Source organism: Chiloscyllium plagiosum, unplaced genomic scaffold, assembly GCF_037043375.1.
Source record: "Chiloscyllium plagiosum isolate Xiang-an unplaced genomic scaffold, Cpla_swu_hap1 HiC_scaffold_48, whole genome shotgun sequence".
Lineage (NCBI taxonomy): Eukaryota > Metazoa > Chordata > Chondrichthyes > Orectolobiformes > Hemiscylliidae > Chiloscyllium > Chiloscyllium plagiosum.
The window spans coordinates 8050303-8069719 of NW_028270186.1; the positions used below are offsets into that span (position 1 = coordinate 8050303).

Here is a 19417-nt window from a genome sequence, read left to right on the forward strand (position 1 = left end):
TTCAGTCTGAAGGCCTTGACTATTTACCATGTATATTAGTGACTGAGAATGATAAAAAGGAATTATTATGTTGTCAGGGTTTGAGGTTTTGAGCTATACAAAGAGATTCAGTAGGCTGGAGCTGTTTTCCCTGGAGCTTCGAAGCTCAGAGGTGACCTTATTGAGACCTATAAAGTCATGCAGGGCATGGATAGGATAATAGAAATCTTTTGCCTGTGGTGGGGGAGGCCAGAACGAAGAGCATAGGTTGAGAGAGATTGGGAATGCAAACTAAGGAGCAACTTCTTCACACAGAGTATGGTACATGCATGGAATGAGCTGCCAGACTAAGTGGTGGAGGCTCGTACAATTGCGACATTTAAGAGGGATATGGGCTGGGTGCTGGCAAGTGGGACCAGATTAGGTTGGAATATCTGGTCGGCAGGGACAAGTGGACCAAAGGATCTGTTTCCATGCTGTATGACATTCTGACTCTTATAGAAAATTCTACCTTCAACACTTGAGTAGATGCTAAATTAGGTGGTGAAGGGGACAATGAAGAAATAAGACATTTACAAACAGGTGCCATAATTTCACAGATAGAGTCTTTAAAACAATCAACAGACAATCCATTTTGCAGTACACAAGTACTGATGAAAAACGACTGGAGTGACCAAATCAAACGATTGCCAAACAGTCTTTAACACTTAATCTGCTGCCTGCTTACTGGGCATCAGATGGATTGGATCAACAATTACATGACAGAGAATGATTTGTGGACCATTCAGCAAGATGCAGTTTTTGTCAAGGTGTGGTAGATGGCACATGACCAGTTCTGAATGTGTTTTCTGCAGCATTAACTCCAATCTGAAGTTTCTATGCCATTTTCATCTAGACAGACATTGACAACAATTTGGCTTTTGTTTCTTGGATCCAAATGTCTTGGTGGTAATAACTGATTTAGATTTAGCCAAGATTATCACTTTTTATTTCCTTGGTAATAATAACCTGAACAAATGAACACCTGATTGTTAAACTATGCAAACACCTGTTAGCTTCAAAACTCCATTGACCAAATGATTTATTGACCCAAATGATCTTTGTGATAACAACGCCAACATATCCTTTTGCATATGTACAAACCTTCACCCAATAGCTGTAAACCTTTTCAGACGTCAGGTGACCAGGGATGACAATGAAAGCAAGTCAAGTTCAGATCTGACAAATGATACAGTCAGCCTTTATTGCTTTGCATATAATCCAAATACTACTTCAAATAATGCAAAACATCTTATTTCTTCAGATACTGTCTCTTCCTGGGATGAATGGCCACCTTAAACAACAGACAACCAAAACACAACAAAAATATGCTTATTCCTGCACAACTGAAGCTTCAGTCAAGTGAGGATCAACCACTTGGACTTGAAAACCTGGAATATTCATGGATCTTCTCAGATTTCTGGATGTTACAACAAATCACCTGCAAGCCACAAAATCAGAAGATGCCTGTGAAGGGACACGGATCCATCCAACTCAAACTTAAGAGCACAGAAAATAGGAACAGGATGACATCATTCATGTTTCACAATCTCATCATCCAAATCAGTACCATGTTGCTCCATTCATTCAATATCCTTGGATCCATTTAGCCCAAAAAAAGTATCTCACTCCTTGTTGAAAACAGGCTGCACTTTGGCCTCAAGTCTATATCCAAGCTCACTGCCTGGGTGAAGACATATCACATGCCAGTCCAACATGGCCGACCCCATACACAGACTGCGATCCCTAACGCACGACTCCTGGTCTCGAGCATACTTTCCACATTTACCCTGTCTCGTCCTTTTAGAATTTTACAAGTTTCAATCAGATTCTCCCGATGCTTACAAACTCCAGTAAATATCATGCAAAATCTGTTCCGTCTTCATACATTAGACCCCCCATCCCAAAAATGTGTGTATTAAGACTTTGTTACACTTCCACCATAGCCAGATACTGTTCCTCAGATTTGCTGAGTTAAACTGCACACAATATCCTAGGTGTGGTCTCAGCAAAAGCCCACACAGCTGCAGCAACACATAATGCTCACATCTCCCAGCTCAAGGCCACCATAGAATTTGCATCAACTGCCTGCTGCATCTGAATGCTAACTCTTGATCATTGGAACACAAGGACAGGTCTTTCCTGTTGCATCTCCCCTTTCCCATAAAATTGCCATTGAAATAAAATTCTTCCAGGATAACCTCACATTTATTCACAATAGGCTTTCTCTATCAAGTATCTTACACTTAGTCTCCTCATGTAAATCATTAACTTGTAACTACCTGGGGTCCAAGCATAAATTCATGCCCCATTGGTCTCTGACTGCCACTCCAAGTGATCTACAAACTCCAACTAGTTGTTTCTTGTCACACAGCCATATAGCTACCAACAGGCCCTTTGGCCCACTCACCCATACTAATCAGATAACCTCAAGTGAACTCATCCAATTTTGACTGTGTTTGGCTGACATCCCTCTAAACTTTACCAGTGGTTCTCCCTGTCCAAATGTCTTTGCAATGCTCTAATTCTACTAGCCTCACCACTTCCCTTTAGCATCTTTCCATTAAGACACCATCCTCTGCATGACAATGTTACCCCTCAGTTCCCTTTTGAAATGTTTCCCCTCTCACCTGAAACCTATGTCCTCAACTTTTAGACTCTTATCTTGGGGAAAAAGCTTTGACAATTCACCATACTAGTGCCCTTCATGATTTTATATATCAGTAGGTTATCCCTCAGCCTCCTATGGTCTAGAATAAAATGTATCATCTATGGAGGCTCTTGTTAGAACTCAAACCTTCCAGTCTCTAATGTTTGTGCAAATCATGTTCACACACTTTCCAATTTAACTGCACCTTTTTTGTAGCAGGATGTCAGCCACTTCTCCATTCAAATGATCCCATCATCTTGAATTTTGCATTCCAATATTTTCTTTAACACCTACTCAAAGTCTAAGTAAAACACAACCACTATTTCTCCCTTATAAACTCTTCTGGTCACATTCACAGAAAGTTCCAAGACATTTGTTAAGCGTTATTTTCCTTCCAGAAACACATGCTGACTTTGTCCAATGCCAACACGGTTTATCAAGTAACTGTTTGAAAACAGTCTGTGATGGACTCCACCAATATTGCAACAACCAAGTCTCTTCAACACTCAAAATAGAAAAATACAGTGCAATGGAAATTCAGGTCCAAACCCATGTGAAAAGAACAGCATTCATTTTTCAAGTGCAGTAATCCTTACTCAAATCTCTTCTTCAATCCTTCTTCTAAACTCAGTTGTCTTAGTAACAGTTTCAAGTACAAGATGACCTTAAATGGTTGGAGAACAACTACAATTCAGAGGTATTATACATGCTACAGAACATTAAAAACACAGTACTCACATATTCCTTCACATTTTTTGTCTTCACAGCTTTATAAGATGTATAGGCAGGATACAAAGTACCAAATGTAAGCCTGTTTTGTAAACAAAAAGTAGCAGTTAATTAACACATGGAAGATACCAAATTCACATCAAATTCAGTGCAAGACAACAGTTAACACTTGTACATGACCAGGTGGGTCACTTAACACACACACACGCACACACAATGAAAAGCAGGCTACAGCTCACATGGGTGTCATTCAGAGTTGCAATGATAAAACCAAATTATATCTTGGCTTCAGAAACGTGTTTTTAAAAAAAACACATCTGTAAGGACCACCTCTTTTTTGGACCACGGACTTCAAGTGGGTCAACATTCTGCTCTGAACAAGCGACCGGTCATAAGATTTCTGCAGTTGTAAAAATAAAATCCTGGAGCACATTCAGAGTTTTACTCATGCCTTAATCAAACTATGAGTAAGATTTCCAGACAAATCGGCAACACCCATGCCTGCTCAAGACAATTCTGTCCACAAATAAAACATGACTGGCTTTTCAACTGGCAACACGTGCTCTGTTCAGGAAAGCTCAGCATAAATGGAATACAGGGAGAACTGGCCATTTGGATACAGAAAGTAGAAGACAGAGAGTGGTGGTGGAGGGTTATTTTCCAGATTGGAGGCTTGTGACCATTGGAGTGCCTCAAGGATCAGTGCTGGGTCCACTACTTTTCAACATGTGTATAAATAACTTGGATGTGAACAGAGGAGGTATAGTTCGTAAGTTTGCAGATTTGTGGGCGGCACAGTAGCAAGCACTGCTGCCTCACTGCACCAGAGACCCGGGTTGAAATCCTGCCTCAGGCGACTGACTGTGTGGAGTTTGCACATTCTCCCCGTGTCTACGTGGGTTTCCTCCGGGTGTTCCAGTTTCTTCCCACAGTCCAAAAATGTGCAGGTTAGGTAATTGGCCATGCTAAATTGCCCGTAGTGTTAGGTGAAGGAGTAAATGTAGGGGAATGGGTCTGTGTGGTTGCGCTTCGACGGGTCAGTGTGGACTGATTGAGCCGAAGGGCCTGTTTCCACACTGTAAGTAAGTAAGTAAGTAATGACACCAAAATTGGAGGGTTAGTGAAGAGCGAAGGAGGTTACCTCAGATTACAAGATGATCTTGATCAAATGAGCCAAGGTCTGGGAGTGGCAGATGGAGTCTAATTCAGATAAATGCAAGATGCTGCATTCTGGGAAAGCAAATGTTAGCAGGACTTATACACTTAATGGTAAGATCGTGGCACAGTGGTTAGCACTGCTGCCTCACAGCGCCTGAGACCCGGGTTCAATTCCCGCCTCAGGCGACTGACTGTGTGGAGTTTGCACGTTCTCCCAGTGTCTGCGTGGGTTTCCTCCGGGTGCTCCGGTTTCCTCCCACAGTCCAAAAGATGTGCAGGTCAGGTGAATTGGCCATGCTAAATTGCCCGTAGTGTTAGGTAAGGGGTAAATGTAGGGGTATGGGTGGGTTTCTCTTCGGCGGGTCGGTGTGGACTTGTTGGGCCGAAGGGCCTGTTTCCACACTGTAATGTAATCTAATCTAATCTAGGGAGTGTTGCTGAACGAAGAGACCTTGGCATGCAGGTTCATTGTGCCTTGAAAGTAGAGTTGCATGTAGATAGGGTATTGAAGGCTGCATTTGGTATGCTTTCCTTTATTGGTCAAAGTATTGAGTAGAGGACTTGGGAGGTCATGTTATAGCTGTACAGGACATTTGTTCAGCCATTGTTGGAATATTGCATGCAATTCTGGTCTCCTTCCTATCAGAAAGATGTTTTGAAACTTGAAAGGGTTCAGAAAAGATTGACAAGGATGTTGCCAGGGTTGGAAGATTTGATCTGTAGGGAGAGGTTGAATAGGCTGGGGCTGTTTTTCCTGGAGCAGAGGAGGCTGAGACGTGACCTTATTGAAGTTTATAAAATCATGAGGGGCTTGTATAGGGTAAATAGACAAGGTCTGTGCCCTGCAATGGGGGAAGCCCAGAACTACAGGATGTAGTGGGTGGCACAGTGGCTAGCACTGCTGCCTCACAGCGCCAGAGACCGGGTTCAATTCCCGCCTCAGGCGACTCTCTGTGTGGAGTTTGCACATTCTCCCCGTGTCTGCGTGGGTTTCCTCCGGGTGCTCCGGTTTCCTCCCACAATCCAAAAAAAAAAAGTGCAGGTCAGGTGAATTGACCATGCTAAATTGCCCGTAGCGTTAGGTGAAGGGGTAAATATAGGAGAACGGGTCTGGGTGGGTTACGCTTCGGCGGGTCGGTGTGGACTTGTTGGGCCGAAGGGCCTGTTTCCACTCTAAGTAATCTAATCTAATCTAATCTAGGTTTAAGGTGAGAAGGGAAAGATATAAAAAAGAGACCTAAGGGGCAACATTATTACGCAGAGTGTGGTGCATGTCGAGAATGGGCTGCCAGAGGAAGTGGTGGAGGCTAGTACAATGCAACATTTAAAAGGCATTAGGATGGGTATATTAATAAGAAGGGTTTGGAGGAATATAGGCTGGGTGCTGGCAGGTGGGACTAGATTGTGTTGGGATATCTACTCTGCATGGATGAATTGGACTGAAGGGTCTGTTTCCATGTTGTACATCTCTATGACTCTATACTAATCCAAATTTGACCAGTTATGGGACAGGTTACTGCAGCCTTGTGTTTGGACAACACAGTAAGAGATTCAGCCTACTTCTCTCACTCCTGTGAGAAGAACAGAACATTGCCTGTCATTACTTATTTGTCTTCACCTTTTTTGAGCAGCTCTCCCACTTATTGCGCATCCCCACTAAAAGGGAAAACCACCTTCAGAGACACAGAGAGAATGCCCACCAATTCGTGAAAGGTTACATATACCCCCAATCGTGTCATCAGCAAAAAGGTCTGAAGTCTAAGAAAACTCATTGACCGTCAACTGGTGCTTTCAAAAGGTGCTCCCTTCTTGAGCTTGTTTGTGTTTTTATCTTTCTCCATCTGTCATCATATTTGATATATCAAAGACAAATCATATGTGTCTATATCTTTCTCCATCTGTTGGCATGCATCAAATGAGGATTTTTACCTAGTTTCATGATAGATTCACAAAAAATTTTTTTTGGACTTTTGACACTGTCAGCATGATTACAATAAATAGTTGCTTTCTTGTTCATGAAAAAGTAGTGTGCCTAGTTTCTTTCAAACTTGAAATGGATATCTGGATAGAAATGGGCAAAGGCTTGTTTTCATTCAAATATTGACACTTGAGACTACTCTGGGAACATAAGAATTTCTTTGTTGGGTTAATGTGTGAGAACACATATTTACCATTTTCACTGATGGCTGCATACAGGTTCAGCAACGAACCTATTCTTGCATCCTCAATTACAGGTCTCAAATTTCTCTGAATGAATATGAAAAATGATGACTGAATTGACAACGCAGAGCAAGGCATCAGATTTGCAGATCTTATATCACTCAAAGTATAATTAAATATTGAGCAGCTACTTGAGCAGGTATGTGACGTTTCCTGCAGTCTGGTCAAGTTTTGGAGGTTTATCACTCCTGACTGTTGCAACAAATCCAAAAGATTTTTTCAACAGGAAATAAAAGAGCTCAAAAGTGAACCAACATTTTGTTGTTGCACTGAAATTATGACTGTTCAAAACAAGCAGCATTTGAAATATGCCTTCAGTTGCAGGTGAAGCAGCATTCCTCCAGTTACTTCCCAACCAAGGTCAAACCAAAAAAAACTAGGAGAACTGGCCACTCGCCTTGGACTGTACAAGTGTTTTATTAAAGAAAAAACTTAAAAACCTTTTACAAGTCGATATTTTTAGACACATCAGAACCTCTGCCTTTATGACCCCTCCAAGAAAAAAGGACAGAATAACCATGCTGAAGGAAGAGAATCATCACAAGGTCAGACTTTTTCCAATAGGAAGTGAAGTATAAGAGCACAGCAGCATTCCACAGAATTCCTACAGTGTGGAAACAGGCCATTCGGCCCAACGAGTCCACACAGACTCTCCAGGAAGCATTCCACACAGACTCACCCCCGACTTTCTATAACTCTGCATTCCCCATGGCTAATCCACCTGGTCTACACATCTCTGGACAATATGGGCAATTTAGGATGGTTAATCCAACGAAGCTGCACATCTTTGGATTGTGCAAGAAAACCGGAGCATCTGGACTAAACGCAAACAAACATGGAAAGATTGGTGCCAATCTGTGTGGAGTTTGCACAGACACGGAAATTGAACCCGGATCCCTGGCGGCAAGGCAGCAGTGCTTATCACTAAGCCACCTGTATTCGTATATTTTAAAAATGGACCTCTGCCTGCAAGATGATAGTATGCACAGTTGCCTCTGCTCCTTCCCATTGCCTGCCAAATCCTACTTCTCAGCCCACTTATCTTGCGATCTGAAAGTTACTTGCACTGAATCAGCCATGCAGCAGCCCTAATATTCTGGACTGTTGCAGCTCCTTCAGAATTCCTTTTGGCGTATCAGTCAGCCACCTATTTCTGTAGAAACAGAAGGCATGACAATCATTTCCTTACAAATCAATGCTGTGACCTTAGTGCTTTCTGCAGTCTCCCAAACTCAACCACACCCAAAACTTTATGTTTGCACTCAGACTTGTTTTTCTGACTTAACACACCAGACAACTGTCCTAACACGTAGAACACGAGACATTACACATGATCTTATGTGCTGTTTTTATAACTATGATGAACAGGAGTGCTCAGCTCTCAGAGTCTGTTCCACAATTCAAAGCTGACCGCCATATTACCTCCACTTGAGGATATGAAATCCAAATACAGGTTGAAGCAATTAGTTGCTGTCAAGAACTACCACTTAATACATACTCTTACAAACTTAGGTGGCAGTAAAATGGCTTCTTAACGCAAGTATGACGACAAAATGGCTTCCAGGCTGCAAATTGACAATTCTACTTAAAGCTGCATAAAATGGCTTTTCAGCCTGCTAAAGGTGCATAATTGACTAACCACAGTCTGCTTCTACAGAGATTAGCAGACAATGCTTCCTTTCCAGCATAGAAATAATGAGACTAGATAAGACATTACTGGCCATCCGAACTGACCTTCAAGTGCAAATGCAAAGACTACATTTGTGAGATAAGAATAGCGTCAATGTTGGAAAACAAAGTTGGCTCCCAGGAAATTTCATTGGCTGAGTGGCTGTCAATAAAATCATTGTTAATTAATTGGTAATTATGTACGATTATGGCCTGTACCTCTCTGTAAAAGGGTAAAAATGTTTTGGTTTTAAGCCATGTGCGCAGCTCCCCTGAGAAACACTGAAGTGTTTAACCTCTGTTTCTGGATGATCTGTGCCCGGTTGTGTGTGAAATAAAGTGTGGCATCTTAAAGAACCAGACTGATTGTGAGTGTTTAATGGCTGATTGCATATCAGACACACCCCGGCAGGGGTTGAGACCTTCAGACTCATTTTTGGGTTCGAATCTTGGATATATCCCTGGTGTGCAAAATATAACAAATTTCAAACTCTGCTTTGAGGAATGCAGCTAGTTAACTGTGCTCCAAATTGAATCCTGGCTTCATTCACAATTGATAGAATTTGGACAGCTCACCAACTGCACATATTTGAGATATAACTCCGGTTCTGATTCTTACTCAGAGGTAGCTTTGATTCATCTTGATGAAACTGAAAATGCTCCCAGTGACTGAAATGGAAGCTCATTTGCAATGTGTTTCCCTCCTGTCTACCGAGGTCCTCGGAGGTTATCAGGAGGCCCAAGTCACTTCTCTCAAACTGACTTCCATTCATTTGACAACCACACAACTTATCCTCAATGTTGTCCGATATCGTTACATATCCTGCACTCAGCTCACTTCCTCTCCTTATCAAACTGCCCTTAATGAAAGCACTTCCATTTGGGGAAGTTTCCTGTCCTGTTCCTGCATCTTTACCTCTGGTAACCCATAACAATCTAACCTTAACCTCCACACTCTGACGGGCGTGCTGACCCTGACCGGAAATACCCATAAGCGCAGCATTTGTTTTCATATGACACGAAATTCACCTCTATGTTATCACCACCTGTCTCAAACCTTCATATCGGACAGGCAGTCTGATAATTCAGTACACTTATTAAACACAAATTTCCCCCAATAACTGGCAACACTTAAGCTGTCATCTTTGATTTCTGCTCCAAACTCCATTCTTCAAAGATCTTAGTCCATTCTCCTCCCTGCCAAAGCAAACTAAGCCATCCCTTTGACTAACTCAGTATGTGACAATGCGACTCTTTAACAAGGTTACATTGTCCTTGGTTCTTTTCAGACCTGTCTGAAAGATACAGGTGCCTAGTTTTGATGGGTTTTAGGGCCAATTTGATTATGGCAAACAGATACTGCCTCAAGGAAAAGGCTTTCAGGTTTAAAAAAAAACACTCGCACAACCAAAGAAGAGTGGCTAGTTCTCCTAGCTCAGCTTTTCCTCTAGTTTGGTTTAGGAGAAAGTGAGGAATGCAGATGCTGAAGATCAGAGTCGAGAGTGTGTTACTGGGAAAGCACAGCAGGCCAGACAACATCTGAAGAGCAAGAGATCAACGTTTCGGGCATAAGCCTTCATCAGGAAAGAGGCTTGTGGGCCGGGGCTGAGAGATGAATGGGAGGGGGTGGTTACCGAAGAAAGTGATAGGTGGATGAGGGTGAGAGAGAATGTGGCAGGTCAGAGGGGGGAGTGATGGACAGGTCTGGAAGGCAGTGCTGAGTTAGAGGCTTGGGAACTGGGATAACGTGGGGGAGGGGGGAGTGGAACGAGACAGCTGTAGAAACCCATATTTATCCAGTGTGGTTGCAGGGTCCCAAGGGGGAATATGAAGCGTTCTTCCTCCAGGGCGTCCACCACCTCCAAACAAACCCCAAAGGTATATTTCCCTCCCTACCCCTATCAGTATTCCAGAGAGACTATTCCCACCGTGAGTCCCTCATCACGTCCACGACCACACATCCCCCCCTCAACAGCCCACACCAGACTCCTGGCACCATTCCTTGCCAACGCAGTAAGTGTAAAACCTGCGCCCACACACTCCCCTCATCTCTGTCCAAGGCCCCATGGGAGCCTTGCACATTTGACATAAGTTTACCTATACATCTACCAATGTCATCTACTGCATCGATTGCACCTGGGGAGACAGGATGGCTTCTTGCAGACCGTTTCAGAAAACATCTCTGGGACACTTGCACCAACCAAGCCCATGGCTGAACACATCAACTCCCCCTCCCACTCAGTCAAGGACATGAAGATCCTGCACCTCCTCCATCGCCAAACTGTTAGCATCCAAGGCCTGGATGAAGGATGCCTCATGTTCCGCCTTGGGACCCTACAACCACATGAGATAAAAGTGAATTTCAACAGCTTCCTACTTTTCCCTCCCATCATATATATCCAGTCCCAAGCCTCAGACTCGGCACCGCCCTCTGGATATGTCCAACACTCCCCCCTCTGACCTACCACCTTCTCCTTCACCTTCATCCACCTACCGCTTTCTCAGGTACCCACCCCACACCACCTCCCTTTTATCTCTCAGCCCCGGCCTACAAGCCTCATTCGTGATGAAGGCCTTATGCCCAAAAAGTCGATTCTCCTGCTTCTCGGACATTGCCTGACCTGCTGTGCTTTCCCAGCATCACACTCTTGACTCTTCTTTAGTTGGTTTTGGCCTTATCAGTCTGGATGCTCACAGCAAGCAGTTTTTTTTCAGGCCGCTGGTCAAAGAAACAGTGACACGGAAGAAGGTGTTCTATGCTGAATCTCTCTGCCATCTCTCTCTCTCCAGTAAGACAGTGTTTGATTTTACCTTTTTTGCCAAGGGTTGTTCACGGGGATTGTTGCAAGAATTTGGAACAGGAGCATTAAGTTGGTATAATGTGTCGGGTTTTCGGATAAATTCTTCTATATTCTGTTCCCTTGTGTTTCATTCAGTACTCTAAATAAATACTGTTTTGTTTAAAACAGAGGGATTTTGACCAACTGCATGACTCTTGGAATCTGCACTTTTCATGTGCTCAAATCAACTAGAAATGTTAGGGTCTGGGCTACCTTCTTGAAATGTTTTGATGCCAGTATTTGACCCTAACCTCATTTGTACGACAACTTAGCTGGGTTTTTGTCTGATGCTGTGGGACAGTAGTACTAACCACTGAGCCATGCAACGATCTCCCCCCACGCCACATGTCCTTATCCCCAGCAGGGATACAAATCTTTGTACATTCTTGCACTGCAGAGTTTCCTGTCAAATTAGCTTTTAGGAGGAAAAGTTGAGAGCATACAGGAATTCCAACAGCATCTTTTAGGGAACAAATGATTATATTCACTTTGCTATTAATGCTTTACAATATCTATTGCTTGCAACTTGTAGGTCCGTAATAGAAGTGATGGACATTACATTGTATTGATGATTATCCTGACTTCTGGATGCAGCAAAACAAGGATAGTTGATCATCGCATGGAAGTACTTTTGCAAACACTACGCTGGGAGAAAATGACCAGCTGTTTGAGCACACGTGACTGTTAGAAAGAAAAGCCAGCACGATTGTTCAATCCAATTGCATTTGATGAACTTATTTGGGTCGATGAAGAGATAGCTAGTGATCTGAAGCATACACATTTCTTTTCCATGTCAACAAAGGACAATGTGTGATAAGGAGAGCAGGCGACTTTCGTGAAACACACAAGATTCTGAAATCAAGGCATTACCTGACTAAATGTTTGCCCAGTTATGATAAAGATGAGCAGGAATTTCTTCCAAAGGCAGTGAATCTGTAAATTAGTTGACTTCAGAGAGCCACAGAGCTGTGCAGCAAAGTGTATTCAAGGCAGCTGCAGACAGGTTTTTAAAAATCTCGAAAAAAAACCAAGGATTATTGGGAACACAGCAGAATGGAATAGAGGACGATCAGGTCAACCTGGTCTCACTCAACAGCAATGAAGACACAAGGGGCAAATTCCAGGCTTCTACATCTAAAGTTTTCAGTGTCTGATGAATAGGATTTTTTAAAAATCAACTCCAACAGTGCCTTCAACTGTCCAAAAGTAAACCAGGTTTGCATTCAATCTCTCCATTCAAGATAGAAGCTTCATTGATCATATCAAAATTGAAATTTAACTGTTGTTAACAGCCACTTGATTCATTCATTTGTTAGAATTTAAGAGAATTTAGTTTTATGATTAGAATTCATTGGTATTCAAAAACCTTAAACTATTTTCAAGGCTGTACACAAGTCAGCCCCGCATTCAGGGCATTTTATTTACTTTGCATATTCTGGACTTCGAATTAAGGGTACTTCAAATCTTGGAGATTTCTAAGACTATATTATAAATTTTACTTTGGCATCATTGTCACTCGATCACAATCCTGAAATTCCCTCTGTAAGGGCCTATCGGTCAACTTCCAGTGCACGGCCTGCAGCTTTCAACACCAACTTCTCAAGGAGAATGAGGGGGGCAATAAAGGCTAGCCAACCAATGCCTCCCATGTGTGCACAAAACAGATTTTTTTTTGTTTTTTTTATTACAGTCTATTCAGTAACCAACACTGCCAGTCAGTCAGCTAAGATTTTTTTTTAAACAGTTCTCACTGGTCAGAGCAGTGAAGGATTTGAAAATATCATTCAGTGATCTCCTCATGCTCTCAAAGCCTTGGTGCCATTCAGCCTTCTAACTTTGGCTAATTTTCTTCTGACCAAGCCTTCATTCACCATATTAATATGTCTGCCTGTCCTTTATGGCAGTTCTTCAGTGATTGTTTTGTACAGTGCTCTGGAATGTTTATGTGGTTAAGACAGCTATATAAATAAGCCTTGTTTTAATGTTATTTCTGTTTAAAAGTCGATTGACTTCAAATGCACCAAAGTCAGTCAATTCATTTCAGCTACTCAAGAGAGTGGAAGTTTGTGCCACAGCTCGGAAGATGCAAAGCATGCGGTTGTGAAAAAAAACAAGAATTATACTAGCGTGGGTTATTGTTGAGATCAACTTTTAAGTTACCTTTCCAATTGGATCAATTTGGCTCTTGAACAAGGAAACCAACAGTTGGACCATGAATCATCTTCAAATATCACTAATAGTCTTCCAAACATGCTGAACTTAAAAGTCTCCATCTTCTTGTAGTTGACAGACAGTGTGCAAACTTTGAACAATCCAAAGGCCAATGAGGAAGTGAAGGAAGGAGATGGGATGGGGGAGCAAAGTGCTCAAATACCAGTGGATGTCCCTCTGCCTGTGCATGGGTCTACCTCTTTTGTTTGGTATATTGGGAGCAGAAAATGAGGCAGGCAGGTATCAATGAAATACCTGCATTGCCAAATGTAGTCTGAGACTCGGAGACAGAAGCCCATCAGTTCGTTGTAATTGTTAGAATTGACAGGAAGACTAAGAGGCAGTTGTTGCCACAGAAAAGCCACTTCACAGCAGACACTGTTGCTGAATGTGATTTGAATCTTGTCCAATCATTTAGGACCAGATTTACAGGATAAATCTTACAAATGTATGTCACTTGGACTTCATGAAGCAAGGCTGACATTCAGACTGAGAAACAGGGTTGGATGAGAAACAAAAACAATTTGCTGGACAGTTCAGCAGCAAAATCAAAATTAATATTTTGTGTCGAGTGACCCATCCTCAGAACACACTGCATTGAATGATAGGGTGTTTTACTAAAGACATGCCAAATGTGATAGTGGTGATTTATTTGCCAATGTTGGTACTGGCAAATGGTATTATCATGAGAAATAAAGGGTGGAATGTAGGTTATGCATATTTTAATAGTGAGCAAGAGCACTTCAGAGCAGTGTTTAGATAGCTCATGATCACATCGTCAGAGTTAAAATAGCTTAAATGCCAAATGTGAAGCTCAGCTTGAGCCAGTGCAAGGGAGCAGAACAAAAAAAAAGGTATGCAACTGCATCACTATTGGATGCAAAACACAGTAGCTTGGGTCTGATAAGTATTTGCTTTGAGAAACTTAAAAACTGAGTGTTGAACAAAGCAGAGTTACAAATCAGATGGTGTGAGGGCCAACAGAAATGGTGACGCTGAATTCACGGTGCGTAAACTGAGTGTAGAATTTGATGTACTTTTTAATTTAATTGCAAAGATGAGATTAAGGGAGTTCAGGATATATCATTTGAAGGATGCCATGTTTCTTGCTACAATGGTCATACAATTGAGGACAGTTGAACAAATAAGGCTGAGATTATATGTTGCCTTTCACAAATATTCAGGAATGCTTTCCAATCTTTTGAAATAAACATTAATAATAACAGTTGCTGTTCATTGGCTTGGCCATTTGAACTGTACTTATCCCATCACCCTCCAGAAGTCATGGTGTTTCAAAGCTGGTGTTTGCAACCTGGATGTGGTAGGTTATGTCATGTAATTGATCATACAGTCAACTGGAGAAGCAAATTTATCTTCTCCCATATTTCCACTGACTTCTTACAATGCAAACATTTCAAGCTTGGCATGTGCACACACCAAGTTAAGCATATAATTAGCTTGCTAGGTGGAGTTCTATATTTGGAATGAGCAAACTATTTAAACTGGGCTTCACAAACTTTTAACTAAGCACTATCTGCAGTATGTTTGGGGTGTAAAGTCTGGTCTCATGGCAGTGTTGCGGGAATATTATTAACTAAGTGACCAGGCTGACATGTTTTGGAGTTCATCAAGTTTGTTGACTGTAGGATTGCTTATCTTGCATTCGTGCTTAGGGATCCATATTCTGACATGTTAAGAATAATAGCTCCAAGTTTTGTTCCATCTGCTGTCAAACCAACAGAACATCATGCAGGAAAGGAGAGAGACACAACAGTCAATTCACTGTTATTTAGTCCCTTCATTTGTCTCAGTTAAAAATGGACTGAGTCCAATGTTGTTGACAATTTTATTACACAGAAAAAGGAGTTAAAATTGCAGTTTAAGGTGAGCAAGACACTTATTAATGGTGGAGATTCTTAGTTTGCAAATGTGCACTTAAGACATTTTGGAGAATACGGTGGTATGTTTATCCAGCTGACAGTTCTGAAGGTTATTGTATCATGTTCAAACCATTTGCATCGTGCATCAAACTCTAACAATGACTTGGTGATCAACAGTAAACCACACAAGGTACTTCACAGGAGCTTTGTAAATCCATGTCAGAAAATATTTGGTCAGATGGTGAAATGTTTTATCTAAGAGAACTTAGAGGATTTCTTCAAGACATGGGGGTATTCTTGAGTTTAGTGTTTCCACCAATCGTAGGCAATGCTTGTTCAAATGACCGAACTCTGATTTAGAAGACAGTTGACATTCTGCAGGGTTGCCATACTGGACAAGGACAGCTGTTTGAAACACAGTCTGAAGCAATATTCAAGCGAGGTTTTTTTAAAAATAAAGAAAAGAGATTTACGACTGGCAGCCACTGTGCATACAGGTGATAAGATAACCTAACTTAAGACAAGTGAAGATAACGTTGTCTGGTCTCACTACACCTCAAATGCTCTTCTCTCAATGGCACGGGGAGGGTGGGGGGCACATGCGCTAGAGGGACGCACAGACAGACACTGGTGATGTTTTCATATGTGAATCACCACATCTCATACAAAAGGTGAAGAGGTTGAGGAGGAAATTCCTTCATGATAAACTAAACCAATTCAATAATTTAACCTATACTGTCGATGTTACTCGGCATTACAACCTGCTTCCACAGTGTAGGGAATTCTAAGACTCAATTTGTTAAATTCAAAAAATCTCCATGGAGATGGTGGCCATGAAAATCTGCGATCCGTGCTGGCTAAATTAACAATTCTACCACAGATTTGTCAAGTTCTTCTGAAAATGGCACAACAGAACCAGGTGTGGCTGCATGCACATTTCACCTCAGACAACAACCTTGAGGAGCTAAATGATCGATTTTTAACACGTGGTCACAACTTATAACAAAAGCCTGTCATTTTCACCCTTGCAAACATTGTTTCAACATGGCTGTAATGGGACTCACACCACAGGATCTCAGGTCTGGCGCTGTGAACATTTCAAAAACGTTTTGAAATCACCAATGAATCAAATCAGACTTTAAGGTGCCTGACAGTTCAGGATCCAGCAACAGGACATAGAAGCCACTTGATCAGTAACCCGAAAGACTGGATTTTGGATCCAAATATTTGGTGTGCCTCCACTGCAACTGTCGCGTGGTGGTGGTTTCAAATACAGTTCTTTAAAAACAAAAAATAATGGTTCACAAAAGGGCCAGGAAACCCCAAAGGTGAAGGGAAAAGGTTGGGTTTTTAAAAAGCTCATCTGTGCACTCATGTAATTGAGAGCAAAGTGAAAACTTGAAGGAGACATCTCTTAACCACAGGGAAACAACAGGGGTTGCAAAGAGTTCAGCCCCACAAGAGAAACTGGGTGTCAAAAAGCAGCAACTTTACAAAGACTTGATCCCAAGTTCTTAGAGACACTCCAAGAGGCTTGCAACTCGATTCCAGGTTTGGCCATCTACACCTCGTGATCCCAAACAGCTTAACTTGTAACCCCTGTGTGTCTTGCAAAGCTGAGATAAATGACAGTTAAAACTCACAACACCAGGTTCAAGTCCAACAGGTTTATTTGGAAGCACTTCCAATCCAACATAGACATCTCCAAGTCATAAATGACACAAATTGGTCAGCTGCTCTAAAACGATTGAATAAAAAAAAGACACTCAAGGATGAGGACAACCAAAGCCAGGCAAGCTTTCTGAGAAGTATCAAAGAATCCAGTAGGCAACGAAAGGGAACGATTTCGACAAAAAAAAAAGGAAAGCAAACGTTACTTCATCTGTGCAACGACTACAAACACGCCCCAGCCCCGGCTGCAAACCCAGACTTCCAAGGAACAAAATTTAAAAAAAGTTGCGGAAGAAACGCAGAGGAGACGGGCGGCGGGGGGGGGGGGGGGGGTACGCCAGTGGAGGCCGTGAAGGAGAAAAAGAAACCACAGCAACACCAAAGCAACAGAGCAGACACTCACACGACCAGCCTGGAGATGAGCCACGACACCATGTTGGCAAGAAGCTCGCCCTCCGAACGTTCAGGAATTCAAACCGCCGCCGCCGACCGTTGGCGGGCCGCACGCGCAGTTGCGCCGGGGCTTCCGGAAGAGTCTAAATGCTTCCCCACCACCACCACCTCCCCACCGCGTGCGCTGTCCCTCGCCGCTCCGCTTCGAGCGTGACCGGGGACAGAGGATGATCCCGACCGGTCTGCTGCTCCTCTCTTCTCTTCTCTTCTCAGCCGGTTGGTCCGCTCGCTATTACCCGTCTCCGCGCTCGGTTCGCCTTCTCTTGAGAGTTGAACTGCCCTCGGCGGATGTTTCACTGTTTCGCCCCGCCCCCCGCGCTGTCGTTTGGTGGATTGGAGGACGTAGCAACGAAGGTAAACGTCTCTTCCTCCGTTTTCCCGACTCTTTTAAATTGCAGAGGGAGGGGAGGAGGTGTGGGGGCTGTACCTCCGTGCGACTTTCTACCTCTCCTCACCGAGGTAACAAGGGGCCCTCTATCCAGTCCGCTTTCTCCAACCGAGGGTTGGGCGGGGGGGCGGGGGGGCGGCCTCTAACCGGTCCGCTTTCGTCGCACGGATGCCTCGGTCTACGCGTGCGCCCACCTCCGGCCAGGTCTCCTCCGAGGCTTTCTGGCTTTGGTCGGGATGCCACTGCGCCTGCGCTTGTGACCTGCAGCCAGGTTTGTTGCGTCTGCGCAGGTGAACACTGAGGTGGCTGCAACGCTGTTCAGTAATGGTCATGGCCATTTTACTTTTGCATGAGTGTGGACCTACAAAGATGCACCTGATCTCCTCCACTATTTGAGCTGTTCAGGGACAGGTGGGCACTGCAGGGAGTGGAGTGCATTATTTTCCCCTCTAACTCTATTTTGATTTAATCCCTGACCTCCCCTTCAGTGTTTGATCATGCAGCATTGCCCTTTGATGTAAAGGGCACTTCTTGTCACTGGTCACTTGGGTGTTTCTTTTCTTCCTGGTGGTGGAAACTGAATAAAGATTTGTGCACTCGAAACGTCAGCTCTTTTCTCTCCTTACAGATGCTGTCAGACCTGCTGAGATTTTCCAGCATTTTCTTTTTTGGTTTGTGCACCTTGTGTCTTACACTTGCACACACACATTGGTGCTGGGGAATATATAAGCACTACTGCAGTAAGGCGGCAGTGTGGGAGAAAAAAGAACAGGAGTTAAAAAAATGAAAAACAAAATTGAAGTATTCAACATCCTGACAAATAAAAGAGAGAACTGGGGAAGTATTTGGCACTTTACTGAATCAGAGAAAGAGTCAGAAAACAGGAGGAGGCCCTTCAGCCCCTCTTCTCTGCATTGGCCTTTCCAATAGATCCCTTACTGAGCTACCCACCTGGTACCATTTGTAAGCCTGCTCCTTATAGCCGAAAAAGGCAGAATGGGAAGGTATAATAATCCAATTCCTGCCAGCCGATTCACTGCCACATTGTGTTTAGCGACAAAAAAAAACTGCAGATGCTGGAATCCAAACTGGACAAATTCTGAAGGGTTAACACCCAAATGTCACCTTCACCTCCTGATGCTGCCTGGCTTGCTGTGTTCTTCCAGCCTCCTGCCTGTCCACATTGTGTTTAAGTAGCTTTTTTAAGTGCTGGTGATGTGCTAACGGGCATGATGTGAAGATGCTGGTGTGGGAATGGGGGTGGACAAAGTCAGACCACAAGGTTATGCTCCGGCAGGTTTATGTAAAATCACAAGCTCTCAGAGCATAGCTCCATGGTCAGGTGAAGTGTCATTGTTCACTTCACCTGACGAAGGAGCGGTGCTTCAAAAGCTTATGATTTTAAATAAACCTGTTGGACTAGAATCTAGTGTCATGTGACTCATGACTTTATACTCATATTTTACTCAGTATTCAGAATCCAAGCATTCAAAGTCAAACACTAGCTTGTGGAATTTAAAGTCAATCAAAA

At 43.0% G+C, this 19417-nt stretch overlaps 1 protein-coding gene across 4 annotated transcripts in view; it reads right to left on the reverse strand.

The window, feature by feature from the left end:
- Positions 1-17987, reverse strand: part of LOC122543069 (receptor expression-enhancing protein 1-like) — a 30839-nt gene extending 12852 nt beyond the window's left edge. For 2 of the 4 annotated variants that reach the window (XM_043681291.2, XM_043681290.2), the window contains exons 1-2: positions 17449-17629; positions 3407-3479 (exon numbers count right to left, since the gene is read on the reverse strand). In XM_043681291.2, coding sequence (XP_043537226.1) covers positions 3407-3479; positions 17449-17480 — 105 coding nt within the window. In that variant the 5' untranslated portion in view covers positions 17481-17629. Of the gene's footprint in view, positions 1-3406; positions 3480-3636; positions 3663-17448; positions 17630-17925 lie in introns of those variants that run through there. The other 2 variants (XM_087984449.1, XM_087984448.1) reach the window with 2 other exon arrangements.
- Positions 17988-19417: the final 1430 nt, after the last annotated feature.